The 16,810-nt window shown below is 40.5% G+C and overlaps 1 protein-coding gene across 1 annotated transcript in view; it reads right to left on the reverse strand.

Moving 5' to 3' along the window:
• Positions 1-1,247: 1,247 nt before the first annotated feature.
• The window catches only part of cntn3a.2 (contactin 3a, tandem duplicate 2), a 44,835-nt gene continuing 29,272 nt past the window's right edge, over positions 1,248-16,810 (reverse strand). Inside the window, exons 16-23 of the mRNA XM_087833621.1 lie at positions 14,055-14,204; positions 13,881-13,951; positions 13,008-13,242; positions 12,413-12,522; positions 10,860-11,046; positions 7,846-7,958; positions 7,297-7,465; positions 1,248-6,441 (exon numbers count right to left, since the gene is read on the reverse strand). Coding sequence (XP_087689747.1) covers positions 6,344-6,441; positions 7,297-7,465; positions 7,846-7,958; positions 10,860-11,046; positions 12,413-12,522; positions 13,008-13,242; positions 13,881-13,951; positions 14,055-14,204 — 1,133 coding nt within the window. The 3' untranslated portion in view covers positions 1,248-6,343. The remainder of the gene's footprint in view (positions 6,442-7,296; positions 7,466-7,845; positions 7,959-10,859; positions 11,047-12,412; positions 12,523-13,007; positions 13,243-13,880; positions 13,952-14,054; positions 14,205-16,810) is intronic.

Here is a 16,810-nt window from a genome sequence, read left to right on the forward strand (position 1 = left end):
TATGTACATATATGTAAAAATTGTGTATGTTTCTGTTCTGTGTCTTGTGTACTGTTTGTTTGTATATGTGTCTTTCTTGGTGCTGTTACACCCAAATTTCCCCTTGTGGGACAATTAAAGGATTATTCTACTGATTTTCTAGGTTAACCTCTACCGCTAAAACTGTGAACCGACTCAACATTGGGTATGAATCAGAATATGACTGCCTGTTCCGTCTCTGGTTCTCAGTGTACCTGTTCGGTGCAGTCATACTGCAGGCACTGCCTCATGTCCACTTTACTGCCTCACCCTGGAGAGATGCACTGGGATGGTGGGACCATTAGGGGGCAGTATTGACACTTGCAATCCGTAGCAACCGTGCCACAGCATCTGCTGCATTGGGAGGCAATATACACCAATCATGTCTCAGCCAATATCTCTCTAAGGGATATTTGAATGCGAAGCACTTTGCAGTTTTCGAGCTAAGGTGACCACCATGAGTATACTAATCGGACATAAATACATTCCCCTTAGTCTGGTGTAAAATTCCACTAATTGCAGACAAGTTACACTGGCCTGATGCTCTTTAGTGGCCAGTGGTATGCGAGGAGCCCCGGCCAAAGTATTGACACACTAGCTCATTACGGATGATCTGTGGTATGTAGGGAGAAACCTATCTTTTCTTCACTTCCCCTTCATATTGATCTCTTCACAGGGTCCTCTCCCTCTTATTATCTTAAAAGCATCTCTGCAACACTGGGCTCAATCAATATTTCACAGCAGCTTTCCCTGTCATTCTGTTGTTTTAGTGGAAGGTATCGGAAGTTCAGCAAATACATGCTCTAATAATCCAGAAGAAATTCGGCAGTACTCTTTGTGAAGGCTACAGTAAAAAAGCCATCTGCTTGATGTGTGCTGTAGACTGTGTATTTTTTTGATACAGCGTGACGTTAGTATTCATAGCATTTCATATCTGTGAGGGCAGTCCTTATTACACAGTGTAAGAATACAATTAGTATATGCAGCAAAAAACCAACAAAAAAAACCCTTTAGATGTGTTCTTTAGCCACCGAAAAGGACATTACCGCTGACATTTACTTCCATTTATACGCTTTTTCATAATATTATGCATTTTATAGCTTTGACGGTGCCCCGAGGCACCACTCAAAGTCTTCCTGCAGTAAAACACACTAAAACTGCTGATGCTGTAAATGACAGCAGCACACATATAATTCAGAAAAAAAAATCCAAGACAGGAACCTTCAATGAATTGTTTTTATTAACTCCCTCATTTAGAAAACACAAATGCACCAAACGATATCATACATGCACAGCTTCAGCATATCAAGATCAGCTGATGACTTTTCAATGTGAAAACGCTGCTGCCACGATCTCACGGAGATCACCTCGACATGAACATATTGAGGAGTCACGACAGAAAGGCCAAGCGTTGTAACCCAGAGCTGTAATCGTAAAGTCTGTCCGCACTTAGAAATCCAATGAAACTACTCGCACTTGTTTTAGGATCAAATTAGCCTTTTCTGAAAACCGTAAAGCTGTATTGGTATAAAAAGACAAAAAGTACTCCTAAATAATACCACTCGTATTATCCACTGTGCACTGGCCGGCTACCTTGTAACAGGTAGGTGTTTGTGTCACTGCACCAAAAGGCTGTGTGTGATAGCAGCTGCTAGGAAATGTTACTCTCTGCTCATGTATTTTTCAGATTCGGGGGTTTGACTGAGAATTACAATTGGAAGCAGCACTGTTTGGTTTCCCGGTTGGGGGAGGGCGGGGACGTTGCTAAAAAAGCCAAACGAAATACATACACTATGTACAGCATCATTTATGAAGGCAAGGGAGATCTCAGCGCACCAACTTTTGATTTAGAAATCTCTGGCTCTTAATTGTTCTGTTAAAAACAACACTTGACCTTTGTGCAGAATCTTTAGGGGGAAAAAACCCAATCAGTAACCATATCAAACATTAAAAAAAAGAAGAAGAAGATCAAAGTCAAACTCAAAACATCTCCACAGTACTGATACGTTACAAAACAGAGGTTGGCAATGCTTCTATGTACCCAAAGACACAAGTTGTTTTTTTCAGTTCATATAATCAATAAATTAGCCAGAATAATGCATTTCCTGTGTAAACATCTGTTAGTCTAACAATGTCATTCTGCGATGAAAGAATGTATACAGATTAACCACACGTAGAGCCACGAAAACAACGAAACACGAGTCAAAGACAGCTTCAACACTCATCGGGGAAGTAAACCTTTACATTTAATGTGAGCTTTACCTGCAACATGCACCTGATGTGCCCTTGGATTTGGGTCCCTTTCTGGTTTTTAAATCTTACTTAGTCCTTCGCTCTGGGAATCTGCGTTAATTGGACAGACATTTCAACTCCTCCCTGAGTCAAACTCACTTTTTAAAAATCTCTACCTCCCACATTGACCTTGTTTTGCTCTCGTTCAATGTCCGCAATGCTTCAGTCGCACAAAGCTTTGAACCATAGCACAAGAAATGAGTTTAACCCCCCTCCTCCCTCCAAATAGATAAATGGTTGTCTGAAAGCACTTGTCCATGATGTGGCAGACTAAGGTAATAACCGTGCACAATCATGCTCGTACACATTTACGCACGCACCTTTCATCGTGTCGTCTTGATGAGATTGTCCTGATTTAGTCTTCCCTAAATCCTGATATATTCGCCTTCTGTGAGTGTCATTAGTACCATTACTCCTATGCCCTTTCCCCACAGAAACCCCGCAGGGCTGCTCTAATTTATTAAGATGTTTTAATGTCTGCTAAATCTTGGCACACATCAGGCTTTCCGTTCATCAAGTCAGACTGTTAAATAGACCCCTGTGTCCTGCGCTGACACATTTCAGATCTATCCGCTTCTGCCATCTCAGAGCTATTGAGAGATGAAGTGAAGCAGGTCTGAATACCTGAGCTGCGGGGATTCGCTGAAATACATAAATAAACAATGACAACACGGACCACATAAAAAAAACACAAACAACCAATACGACTGACAACAAAGGACAAATTCACAGAGTATTAAAAACACCGCTGACCACACATTTAGCCAAATAATGTCTAAGCTGGTGGCTAGATTTCAATTATCAGACTGGCACAATTGGCAGCGCTTTAAACCTTTCGTCCCGACTGCAATGGCTGTGTGGTCCCAGATGGATGTAGACTGGGGCTGCAACTGATGATTATTTTCGCTATTGATTAATCAGTCAGTTGTATTTCCCATTAATCACTCAGAAAACTGTGAACAATGTATATCCCTCTTACTCAGAGCTGGAGGCAACATCCAAAGATGGCTCATTTTGTTTGTTTCAAAGCTCAAACATATTTGGATTTTCTTTTTCATGCCATACATTAAAGACATGAGAGTTCTGGATTGTGATTGGCCACTAGGTGTGTCTTCGTGTTTGGTAACCAGGCAGCTGCTTTATTATAAATTAGCTCATCAGCATTAAACTGGTTTGACAAAATAAGCTTCACTCATGGAGCTTTCAGTCGACATGAGGAGAGAAATACAGCTGAAATCTTCCAGACAAGCAAAGAGACTCCTTAGTTCAGATTCTTTGTGTCATTTCTTTAAACTGTATTACCTTACCTATATAACTTTATCATAGAGATGCTATACCACCCTTGTGCATGCATTCACAACAGAACCAGTGCCAGGCTCTGTTAGGAAAGAGCAAATTCAACCATGTCGGAAGCATAAGAATTTGTCTTTGACACTGCAGTGAGGTGTAAAATGCAATAATTGTCCAAGAGAGACTTTGAGTCTTTCACTGAAAGTACTGGTAATGTTTCAGTGTAAAAACCAGGTGTTTAACAAATAAAAAACGCGACAGAGAAGTTCAAACCCAGCTTACTTTCTCACCTCCACACGGCTGGCAAATCACAGCGTGAAGTGGGTGTGAAGTGATTGTTGATATTGTCAGTTTAGTCAGATAGAGAAATTTGTTTGTTTCGACTACCTGACGTGCCCCATCCGATGAAGTAAACAAATAAGTAAGCTTCAGAGGTGCTGGCTGTGAATACTGGACATAGTCAAGCTGATGGTTTGCTAAGCTATGCTTACGCACTGGTCCCATTGTCAATGTGCTGACATGAGAGTGGTATCAGTCTTCTCTTTTAACCAACCGTGGAAATATCCATTTGAATGTGACATTAGACTCAATGACATTTTGCTTTGCTCCGTGCTATCAAAGGTCAGTAACCAGCGGCCTGTACTACAAAGCAGAGGATTTCTATCCAGGTAACTTCAGGTTAACCCTGGGTTTTCTTTACTATGAAGGTGGTTCGCTTTTTATCGCCATAGTAACTCATGCTGTGAAGCTAAAGAAGCTTTTGTTCCATTTCAGCAACCAACAGGTATGAAGTCACCTCCTACTGATTGATCAATTCTCCAAAAAAGCATCATGATTCCTGAAACATCCCTCACATCTGTGGATAGCAGGAGGGTCTAAAGGGAAATCTGTGAATTTCCCTGATCAGCATCAGGAATAAATTTAACAACAATTTTATTGTTCTGAAAGCGTTAATATGTGATCCTAAAATCCTAAACCAGAGGAGCTACTTGACTATTTTTTATATTTATTCTTAACTCCTCGACCGTTAAACACCACCAGCGCTGCAGCAGAAAGAATAAAACCTAAAACTGTCTTTTAAACATTAATTAAAGGGAATATTCGATTATAATCCATCAGATTCTCCTGTGTTTTAATGATAGAGCTGTGATATCGATAATTCAGTAAAGTTACACAGTGGGAATTTTTTAAGTCCTGGCTTCAAACAGGCTAAACGCTCACGCTTTTATACAGCGCGTTTAATACTAAACTACTGTACAGCGCTTTTCCTCACGCTGCAGCAGCTGTGTTGGTTTCAGACTTCATTTTCTTTTCTTTTCCAATTGCATAGTTTTATCTTCTTTTCTCTGTGATTGGTCAAACGTGCAGATCATTTTGCGAGAACGTGCTGGTCGAACCCTGGGTTGACTTATCAAGTTGATAACTAGCTTACAAGCGTAAGGGTAACTGAATTCTGATACTGGAGAAATACCCGGAGTATGCTGAACTCACTTTGTAGTACAGGGTCCTGGCAAAACCTTTAGCCTAGCGAGATAAAGGAAATCCTGCATATTTCAAAAATTAATGTGAAAACAGGAAAGTGAGATTAGAAAATCGATACAAAAGTAACTAGATCACCCTCTAATTTTGATTTCATATAGTGGTTTGTTGGCAGATCATTGCAATCCCATTCAAAGTTGAATACTGTGGAGGGAAATATAATAAAAGGTACACCTTGCTGTGTTTTACATCTTAAACAACAAGTCTCACATCTGAGAAGCTGAAGCCGGTGAACATTTGTCATTTTCCTTTGATAAATGACTTCAATGACTGCTGTTTAAGTTCGCTGAAGCGCTGGTGCTGGAAAAAAAGGAATTACATTGGCAGTTACGCACCTCTGCCGGTACTACTGTATACAAGCAAATGTAAAATTTGTGAACGCAGAGCAAAGTCAAATCCATCATTCGGCAGGCTATAACTATAACTAGCGTGAGGCATTAAAATTTTTAGGAGCTTTCATGGTACATTCAGCTCCGCACAATCAAAAGATAAAAGGTAAATGGAGGACAACGGCACTATGAGGTGTTTTATGAGTTTCATCTGGGACACAACCGACTTTTAAAGGATCACGTAAAGATGGAGATGGCTGCAGTATGTTCTGAAATGCTAAGTACCACTAACCAGTGTCTATAAGTGACGCCGATACAAGAATCTCCAAGGCACGGGCGCAGGTGAATGAACGTGTCCCTACTTTCTGATTTTGGAGAGGAGAACTGAAAACTCAGAAATACAAGGAAACAAACAAACAATCATAAACTTCTCTGCAGGGCTTTCTGCAAGGTTCACTGAGACCTTCGTGATAAGAAAAGTGAGGAATAAAATGTTGAGGAAAGCATGTAGCTATCTTAGCAATAACAACGAGAAGGCTGAAACTACTTTGGCACATGAATGGAAGTAAGGCATCTGTATCATTCTAGAGTCAAAAAAGAGTTGAAATGGAGCATTGTTCCCAACCAGCAAAAGTGTCAAAACAGACTTATGTTAGAAAAAAAAAAGCAAGCGTTTACTGTTAATTAAGTGTCTGACAGCACACTCGTCTCTTGTGCTGCTGCATACTTGCAAAATAACACTGGGAGAAACATATGCGGTACCTTAAAAAAATGCAAGAAAAGAAAAAACCTTGACCACCTTCACAAATTAAAGAAAACAAAACAAAACAAGAGCCAATAGTGAATGCTGAAAAACAGAGCAGAGTCTGTTTGTGTCACAACGATGACCTGAATGAGGATATTGCGATGGTGAGGAACAGGGAGAGGGGGGAGATCTCCACACTCCAGGCTCTGGAGCCACGGGCGCTCATACCTGGGAAACAAGAAAAACAAGGTAAAAGCACCGTGGCTGACATCCGTCTGAAATACACATCTCTAACCCAAAGTTTCAATTCTCTGCTCTGTCAGCTGCTGAGAATAACACGCTTAGGTTGTCAAAACATAAAATATGCATGCTGACGTTTCATGGGGTTACTTAAAATGTGGTGCAAACTCATTTGTGTGCTGGCTTTTAAGTGCATGGGTAAAAAATGTATTAGAGGAAGTGAGTGTAAAGGACCCAGAACACTGATGCAGTTTGCTTCAATTGCTGCTTTCTCACTACATAATATACTTGATAAAAATGACTCTGCTAGACAGCGCGTTTCATGCTCCTCCGGGAATGATGAGGCCATTTAACAAAAAAAGCCATGTTGAATTCTACCTCTTTCTGTTTTCAGGGATACGACACAAAAGTTCAACAATGCAAAGTAGCATTTAGGGCAGGGGAACAGCCCCCGCTGGAGTCCCACAGGACACCAATAGCACCTAGCCAAAGCGAGTCTGTGACAGAGATGGATTGTGTTGCATATTTCAGCAAACTATAAGCGCAGAAGAGCGCAGGGGAGGTGGGATGGGGCCTTGAGTAAGGGTGGGTCAGGGGAGGACAAAATGTCCCTGTCAGATTTACAGTGTTAAGTGACTTTATTTACAAAAATGGGCAAAAAAGAAAGAAAAGGTCCCAGTGAATTCATATGTCAAATTTTGGCATTTGTCTATGTTCCTCTGGAGTATGAGAGCAGCATATTTTAAAGGGAAGGGCGTGAGGAAAACTCAAATTATTCTTTCAGCCTTCAGTTTTTGACCATTTAACCACTGCAACTTCACAAAACATGAACACCGAGCTTACTTAGCTGGTGGATTCGTATGGGATCTGATGCCGGCCCTAGTCCTCCTTCACTCAGTGTCTGCACAAAGATGATGTACTCCTCATCGTCCTCAGGGAGGGTCAGCTCTGCTGTTGCATTGACCGTTGTGAGTGTGATTACCTCTTTGTGTCGCTGCCTATGGTATGACAGCTGAAAGGGGAACACAAACAAGGTTGTAAATATGTTTTCTAACACCATGACAACTTCAAACGCATAAGCTTTGTGGTTACCCAGTGTACCAAGTTCCCGTTGTTGGATTATAATATTATTTTATGCCATGTTAGACCCCTAATTAAAGATTGTGAATTATTATGTAGTTTTAGTTTGCATTATTCTCCTGAATTAGAAGAAGGTGATAACTATTACATTTGTTAAACTGATTTGCATTACATTAGACTGCTGATTTATTGTGAATGAATGATATTGTTTTATGATGCATTATACCGCTGAGTTATAAGAAATACTGTTCGCAGAAAGTCATCGCCTTATTTGTCTGATTGTCTGAAAGCAACTGAGAAAGTAAAACTCACTTGATAGCCCAAAACTTCTGATTCTGATTCCATTGCCACCACAGGTTCCCAGTAAACAGACAGCTGAGAGCCCATTAGGTTCCATCCCACATTCATTGGTGGCTGGGAAGGTGCTGCGTGATATAAAAATTATTAACAATTTTATATCAGTGCAGAAACATTAGTGCCACATTGGTGTATAATCCCAATTTCAAAAATTTGGGACACTGTGTAAAATATAAATAAAAACCAATAGTGTATTCACAATAAAACAAGGCAAACATAACAGATAATTAAACTGAGACATTTTAATATTTCATAAAATATAATAGCTCATTTTGAATTTGATGGCAACAACACAGCACATCAAAGTTGGGAAAGTAAGTGATATTAAAAAGAAACTACTAAACAGGTTTATGAGCAACAGGTCAGTGACTTGACCGGGTATAAAAGGAGCATCTTAAAGAGGCAGAGCTCCTCTAAAGTAAAGTAAGGCAGAGGTTCATTGATCTGGGAAAAAAAGTGTGTCTGCAAATTGTGATGTTTGTCAAATTGTTAGGATCTCATCATCTGCAGTACATGATGTCATGAAAGATTCGGGAAGTCTGAAGAAATCTCTGTGCGCAAAGGATAAGGACAAAAATCAACACTGCATGTACGTGATCTTCGTGCCCTCAGGCAACGCTGCACTAAAATCAGGCATGATTTAGTCATGGAAATCACAGCATGGGCTCAGGAACACTTCCAGAAATTGTCTGTGAGCACAGTTTGCTGTGCAGGTTAAAGCTTTATCGTGCAAAGAAGCTGTATGTGAACACGATCCAGAAGCATCTTCCCTGGAAAACTGTTCTGTGGTGAGACAAATTCAAACCCGAAAATCTTTCTGCAAAACACGGACACTACGTCCCCAGATTAAAAAGGAGAGGGATGATCAGTGATGGTATGGGGCTGCGTTTAGTGCCCATCTAGTACAACCGGAAATGAAACATACGACAAACAAGACCCAGAAATGTTGAGCACCACGAATCTTATATCAGACAAGAATAGGACAACATCAGTCCAGCAGCTCCTCTCCTCAGCTCCCAGACATTTATGGGCTGTTGTTAAAAGAAGACAGGATGCTACACAGTAGTAAACATGGCCCTGTTACAACTTTTTTGAGACTTATTTCTGCTGTCAAATTCAAAACGAGCTAATATTTTTTCAGTTTAAACTTTTGAAATGACTTCTATGTTCTGCTGTGTACTAAATATGAGTTTATTGGAATTAGCTAACCATTGCATTCTGCTTTTATTTGCATTTTACACAGCACCCCAACTTGGTGAGATTAAACAAGAAAGATTTTATTTCACTTAAAGGATAACACGACTTTAAAAAGATTGAATTAAATACTATTATTATATGACACTAATCTTTGCCCAGTTTGGAAGTACAAATAAAGTGTGGATAAAAGCAGAATGGAACCAGTTCACTTTAAGGTGATTTGCTTTGCAGCTTCAAAATCATTTTGATGCTACACTGATCGGTTAAATGGCAGGTGGCGTCTGTTTAATCCCCACTCCCCTGACTACATTGCCCATTTTGGCAGTTAGTAAATTCAGTGAGAGGGTAACACCTCTTGGGAAATGCAAGTTGCCAAGGATAATAAAGGCAAAGCCCTGCAGATTGTGACTACTGAGGACACAAGGCCCTCGTCAGGGGACTGACAGATCAAGGTCCGGTTGCACAGACTCAAGAGGAAGCAGTGTGCTTGGAAGCAGAAAAGATATAAGCGGGTCGGGCTGATGACTAAGCTAAAGGCTAACAAAACCATATTGGCTATTCCTTCGGGGGGGTTTTGGAGGCAACTTTTGCTCACAGGGCATTAAATCAGACCTGCTTCAGCTCTTGTACAAAGCAAACTAATGGTGTATAAAACAGCTTTATTCGGGTTAAGCACGCTAATCTGCCTCCTGCTGCTGACTTGAAATTGTCGGCATTGAGATGAAGACTCTGTGTTTGTTACATGAACTGTTGCTAGTCTTGTGTTCCATCACGTCTCTAACCACTGCTCAACAAATCTTCATACTCTGCTTTAAATCGAAACTACTATGTCAAATGTGGTAAATGAGATGACTTAGTGTTTTTGAATAATATGCGATCATTATGAACTTAATGTGTTTTTAAAGATTCGCAACAGGGCAACGTTTGCCACTACATCTCCTTTTAACAACACTTTGCAAGCATTTGGGAATAAAGGGAGGCGGCAGTCCTAAGAAAGATATGTTTTTTATATTTTTTTGCATTAAATAGAAATCAACTGCTCGACAGCTCTGCGCCTCGATTGTTTGCTATGTGATAAAATATGCCATCAACCTGGGAGGGACCACATATAAAAATGAGTCTATGTGGTTAAATCTGGAATATTTATATGAATTTAAGTGCTCATAGAGAAGTACAAGCTACTCACGCTATGTACATGGACAAGCATTTTTTGCATGCAGTGAAGAACCACGTCTATTTTGAATGCCGTGATACCCGAGGGCCTGCAGAGCATGGTGCTACCCAAACTGGTTTTCAGCCCTCTTCCCCTGCACACAAAGATTTCTCTGGGTTCTCTTAATCTTTTAATATTTTGTCCCGTCGATGATAAAATCCCCAAAGGCTTTACAATTTTACACAGAGTGATAAAACCCTCCCTATCTTTACATCCTCTCTGGGACTTTCCTTTTATATTTTTTTGATCTAACTTTTTTGGCACGTGTTCCTGTGAAAAAGACCATATTTTTTCACAACAATACAATCTCTCCGATTTAGCCTTTTATATTTGCATCGTTAACCTTTACATGCATTCTGTTTTTGTAACGCTGCACTGCGTTACTGGACTTGTGTGACTTCTGAGGATGCGGACACGTTTCAACACATTTCCCCAGCATTATTGGAAAAGCTAAGAATAGACTTTAATTAAACCACTAAATGTTTCCACCTCTCAATTCTAAGCAGTGTAGTCACAAAAATCAAACCCTTGAGCAGCAGTATTGTGTGCCGCAACTTACGTGGCTTTTTTGTGGTGACATTGATCGCAGGGAGGAATGGGCTAGTGCCTGCTGTATTGAAGGCGCTGACTGTTAGGAAATACTGTGTATTTCCTGCCAAGCCACTCACTGTGGCCGAGGTTTGGTTCCAAGGCACTCTAACTTTCCCCATGGTCTCTGGTTTAGTGTCATCTTCCCAGTAAGCCACCTATTTTCAGAAAGAGAGCACGTCATTCGGGATAGAAGGCTTTGGCTTGGAGCAAAATGTGTACATCTATTCTTTATGTGCTTTCTAGCCCACGTGGCATAAAAGGATGCTTGCAAATACGCTACATTTGATGTCTTGAAAGAACTGTGATAATTTTAAATAAAAGGCTTTGATTGTATTCTCTGAAGAAAGATCACAGTTTCCAGCTGGATATTTGATATCTCACATTACAAATCCTTACAGCTCCTAGAAACGGTTTAAAATGTACATACATTCAAACATAGATGAATGATTAGTCTCCTCGCTGATTAATTAACATGTATTAATTGCCAAAAAATAATAAAAATATTCAGTGTAAAAGTGTTTTTCCAGCAAACGCCAAAAAGAGAAAAGCAGCAAATACTCCCAAGTGTGGAGCAGGGAACTATAAAGCCTCTGTACTTAATGACTGAAACTATTCATTGATATTAAATTGCCAATCAATTCTTTTGATTGTTGCTTGACTATCTAATTGTTTCAACAATACCTCATGGCTTTGTAATGTGGCAATATTTTTTCTTTAATGGAAAGCTGCCTGATTAAAAATGGCTTTTAAACAGTTATGCTACAGATCGAGTGCCAGCAAAATGTATTTAAAATAAACGTAAGAGATTTTTGTTATTATCCAAACCATTAGCCTGGAAACAAATGATCCCAAATGAAATCCTTTTTTAGCAGTCATTCACTTTCCCGTCATCATTATTCATCTAATATCATAGAAGCAGCTCAGATATAAACAGCAAAAAAAGATGGAGTTATGGAAACAACTTTGACTTTATTGAGCAAAAGAAAAACAACATCTTTCATTAAAGCCTTTTGATCATCCTGATTATTCCATCAGAGGTATGTGGACGAGGCAATCAGGGTGTCCTAGTTTTAAAGGTAAGACAGGATGAAATCAGCAGTTCCTGGTTTGAAGTGTAACAGTTTAATTTTTTACTCAGAGGAAAGTAAAAACACACCAGACCCTGCTGTGCTGTGCTCCATGCATTTCCAGTGTAGCATTTCCCAGTGCCGTGACACAAGGCCCGATATTGCTATCATGATATCCCATGAATGACAGCAACATGAAAAGGCATGTGGCCAGGCAATTTTCTTTTGTTCTCTTGAAAACGCTCTGACATGTTTTCCTGTCGTGTTGCCACAAAGAACTGTATAATTTTTGGCAATAACAGTCGGCCAAGTGAAACAGCCATTTCCATGGCGACGCAGAGTTTGGAAGTGATGGTTTTGAGGTACAACAGGGGTTGATGGTGAGCATTTGAATCGTGTTGCTTGTGAGAATGTGTGTGTGATTTCTATTTCCATTTAAAAGAGTAAAATGTACCTCATAGCCCAGAACCCTTTCAGGGATGAAGGAGAGAGCCTGCCAATTCACCTCAATCTCAGAGGCTGAGACACTTCTGGCCCTAACTCCCGCTGGCTTCTCACTTGGCTCTGAAAACAGACAACGGGAGACTGAGCTGTGCCGCCGTCTTCCAAAAGCACAGAAACGAGCAGAACAAATCTCTTCAATTTTTACATTTATAACTGTGCGCATTCTTTTGATCTCTACTCAGATGAATCATCACACACAGGTGCTGCTGGTAAATTGACTAACACTACACTACACACAGAGACACCCCCCCCACCCCACCCCACACCCTTCAGCATACTGAGAGGTAGCACAGATCTAAATGCCAACCAGTTTTTACTGTGGCGCAGCATTTTAATACAGCGGTGATATTTGAAGGCAATCTGCTGGTTCGTACATAAATGTGTTCCCATGATTTTGTACCTCGTTCATATAAAGATATTTCTGCAGATTTATTTTGCTGCGTGTGTTTTTATCTACCGAGCACTTTTAATCCAATCCGATAAAAAAACAAAAAAATCTACTTTGGGGGGCTTTGCTCAGATTCCACTCACGTCCACTCTTTTACCTGTCTCCGCAGAGTAGATGGTGACCACGGGGCTGAAGGGACCCTGTCCTTTGCTGTTGTAAGTGCCAACCTTAACGTGAAACGGAGAGAAGGGCGCAATGCTGTCGTTGCGGTACACGTAGCGCGACGCGCCAGGGGCGGAGGTGGCCACGTGAGTCCAGCTAGCTTCTCCGAAGGCGCGGAAAGCGATGATGTAACCAAAGCTCTCACCATTCTGTAGTTCTTCGGGAACAGGCTGAGAGTGAAACACAAAACTATAGTGATATTAAAACATATACAAACCACTCACGTTCACACCACAGCCGGGCTCACGCAGTCACCACCGTCTCTCATAACGTCAAAAAAAGTGCATGACCCACAAATTGCTTTCGCAACCCACCTGATGAAATAAAAGGAGCAGTAAAAATGCCATTTTAAAACTCTGCGCTCATTACCGAGCATCCGTGCAGCTTTTAAAATGAAAAGTTATTCTGTATATAATGAAATGGGAAATCTCCAATGATGAGATAACATAGAAAGTAATGACTTGTACAATGCCTGCACTGTTATTCTTCCATTCGACTCCTTACTGCTATATTTGAGCATTGTAGATTAGTCTGAACAGTAATTCATCACAGATCCGAGACTCACAAATGAGAATATCTGTCAGATTTACTTCTCTGTTGTATACGCTGCCGCTGCCTTACATGCAAGCAATTTGAGAAATTACAGCGACGACAGACTCCCATTGACCCCAAATTTATGACACCCACAAGCAAAACAGAGCAGGTGCTTTGGTTTAGCGAGGAATATTTAGAACCTCGTTTAAGATGAAAACGACACTGACTCCGGGCACTTTGAATAACAGACTAGAGCATAAGACTGATGATTTACCTCCCACGTGATAACCAGTTCATATCTGCTTCCACCACCTCCACCCACATCACCTGGCACTGCATCTGGAACTACAAAACACAGACCATGATCACATTTCAGTATAAAAACACATATATATAAAACCGCATAAAGGCAAGTTACAGCACAAAAAGGGAAATCAATACGCTGTACCTGCATCCTCTGTCCTGGTCTTCACGGACACTGGGCTGGGTTCTCCGACACCAACGCTGTTTTTTGCCAGTACCCGAAAGTCATATTCAACCCAGGCATTGAGGTCCACCACGGTGGCTGTCAGTGTGTTCCCATCGATTATCTCCGGGACTAAGAATAAAAGCAAACATTGCAGATGGAAGGTCTTTGCAAGAGCCTACATGTATACAAGTGAACAGCTACAACTAAAGCAAGAGAACAATTATGCACGCATACACTGTTTAAGCAGCGTAGACTGGTCAATAAAGTGTTGAATGCAAGCTGGTTTTGAGTCATGACTGTAGAAGGTGGCTGGAGGATAGCGGATTTCAAAGGACAAAGGACAGTAAATGGTTTAACTGTCAGCCCTGCTGTGTACAGCGGCGTCTTCCTTGATAGTAACGCTGAGGGATCCAATGAAATGCCAATAAAAAACCTACAGCCATTGGCTTGAAACGTGCAATGACATTTGTTCGCTACTTCGGTACAGCACAAACAGCTACAGTAAAAAAGCTGACTCCTTGTGGTGTTCTCAAATGTCCATCTATCCATTCATTATCTTCGTCTTGGGGTCTGGAGCCTATCTGAGCTACGCTAGTGCCAGAGGCGGGGTACACCCTGGACAGGTCGCCAGCCTGACGCAGCTTCTCAGCAAACAGCTGCCAATGTTAGACATCATAAGTGATTTCTCAGTTGTGTTGATCTCCAGTGTTTTCTCTCCTTTTAGCTTTGCTTTGCTCTCAGCTAATTCCGGAGGGAAGCATCTAAGCTTTTTAGATGTGATTTTTTTTCCCCCACCGCATTAACCAAGCAGTTGTTTTTTTGTGTAATGCAGCCTTTACACCGTTTTTACTTCAATTACAGGACTGTTTTAGCCATAATGAGATTGGATAAAACCAATAAGAGGGAACTAAAACAGGTGCAGTCCAGAAAACCAGAACAAGCTCTGTAGTGCTCAGAAAGTTCTGTGATCAGCATTTGACTTCGTCAATTCATCATGCCCCTTTTTTGTTACAAACAGTTGCAGGATTGGTAAAAATTTGATTACAGGAATTTTACCGTGAAGCAACTCCTACTTTCTCATTTAGGTCAAACTTTTTTATATAAAATCTGTACAATATACTTTTAAGTTAAACTCAATTGTCTCAAAAAAAGCCTCACACATGCGACGATCCCCTGTGAGCAAGCACTAGTTGACAGTGGGAAGGAAGAACTCCCTTTTAACAGGAAGAAACCTCCAGCCGACCCAGGCGCAGGAAGGGCCGGTCATCTGCCATGACTGGTAAAAATCTGCCTTTATGCTCACCCCAGCTGATTTATTGTTATTATAACTGTTATTATTTATACTGTTTATTATTATAAGCCTTACCCTTTTTAAGTAAACAAATAAAAACAACTGCAGTATATGCATTCAACCTTTTCTAGACACTTGGACCCAGATCATTAAGAATGCAGAAAAAGCCTGGTATTTGCCTTTTTCATATAAACTCACATTTATAAGAGACGAATAAAAAATGACAGCATGTGCACCTATTAGGGCTGCACGATTTTGCATAAAATGAGAATCACGATTCTCTCACGATTTTCTTTTCCAGTATAAATATTTATTGCACTTATTAACTGCACATCAACTTCGTAACAGTTGAGACTGAACATAAAAACAATAAATAAACATAAAAACAACAAATGTCTCACATTTTGTCGTTGCCGCAAAATGTTGTACTGCTTGAAATTGCGTCTCCACCGTTGCTCGACACTGCGTGTATAGAGCAGGTAGTGCAACAATAGAAAAATAGTGGCGGGACGGCACTGTGTAGCGTTTGTCTAGGGTGTTGATCATTTTCCTAAATCCCTCGTTTTGCACAGTGTTGATGGAGCCATATCTTTGGTCAGGTGATAAGTAATAGCCTCCGTAATTTCTTTGTGCCTGCGGGAGCTCGATGGGTATAGGGAAGCGCTGTATAAGGTTCCCGTTATTGATGTTTGGGTGGTTGACCGGGACGGATTTTCTCCAGTCACTTTCTCGTCATCCCTGACGTGCTCTCCGTTGTTTTTTCCCTGCCAATTTTAGCAGCCAGCTTCTGTATCACGTGGTATAAGGCTCCGCCCTTGTCATTTGTTGAGCAGGAAGAGTGAGCGCTTGTTTTCATGCAGATTACGTCCCGGATCAAAATGCGGTACAATCGTCGTCGTCTTTTTTTCTTTCTTTCTTTTTTTTAAAAAAATCGTTGTCATTTGGAAATGAGATCGCACATAAGTATGAATTGAGATTGTGATTTTCTAACGATTAATCGTGCAGCCCTAGCACCTATGTTTAAGTTTTCCCACATAAGTACAATGTAAAATGTTCCATTTAATGGAATCTGGTCAAATGAAATTTACTTGATTGCAATGCATTGAGTTTATACCTTAATGATTAATTACTTGAATGAATAAACCTTTCGTTTTGTGCATCTCAGTTGCATTTTAATCAAAATTATTGCTTCATGTTTACTGAGGGTGAAGAACATTTTTTGAGTGTGTTACATTTTGAAAACTTTAGGAAAAAGCTGCAGCTGTGCGTAATGACTGTCTGTCTTTCTCCAAACTCCTCTTGCCTCTGGTCTGTAGTGCCTTTTCTTTCTTTGTTTTATTTTCTGCTAGGGTCCTTTTACTCTGAACTTAACAGAGTTGATAGCTTCAGTTCTTTTTTCCCATTCAGTGGGTTTGATTCTGTTTGTATTTCCAAAGCTGAGGGC

The sequence above is a fragment of the Neolamprologus brichardi genome, chromosome 20 (assembly GCF_056152115.1).
Source record: "Neolamprologus brichardi isolate AB-2024 chromosome 20, ASM5615211v1, whole genome shotgun sequence".
Taxonomy (NCBI): domain Eukaryota; kingdom Metazoa; phylum Chordata; class Actinopteri; order Cichliformes; family Cichlidae; genus Neolamprologus; species Neolamprologus brichardi.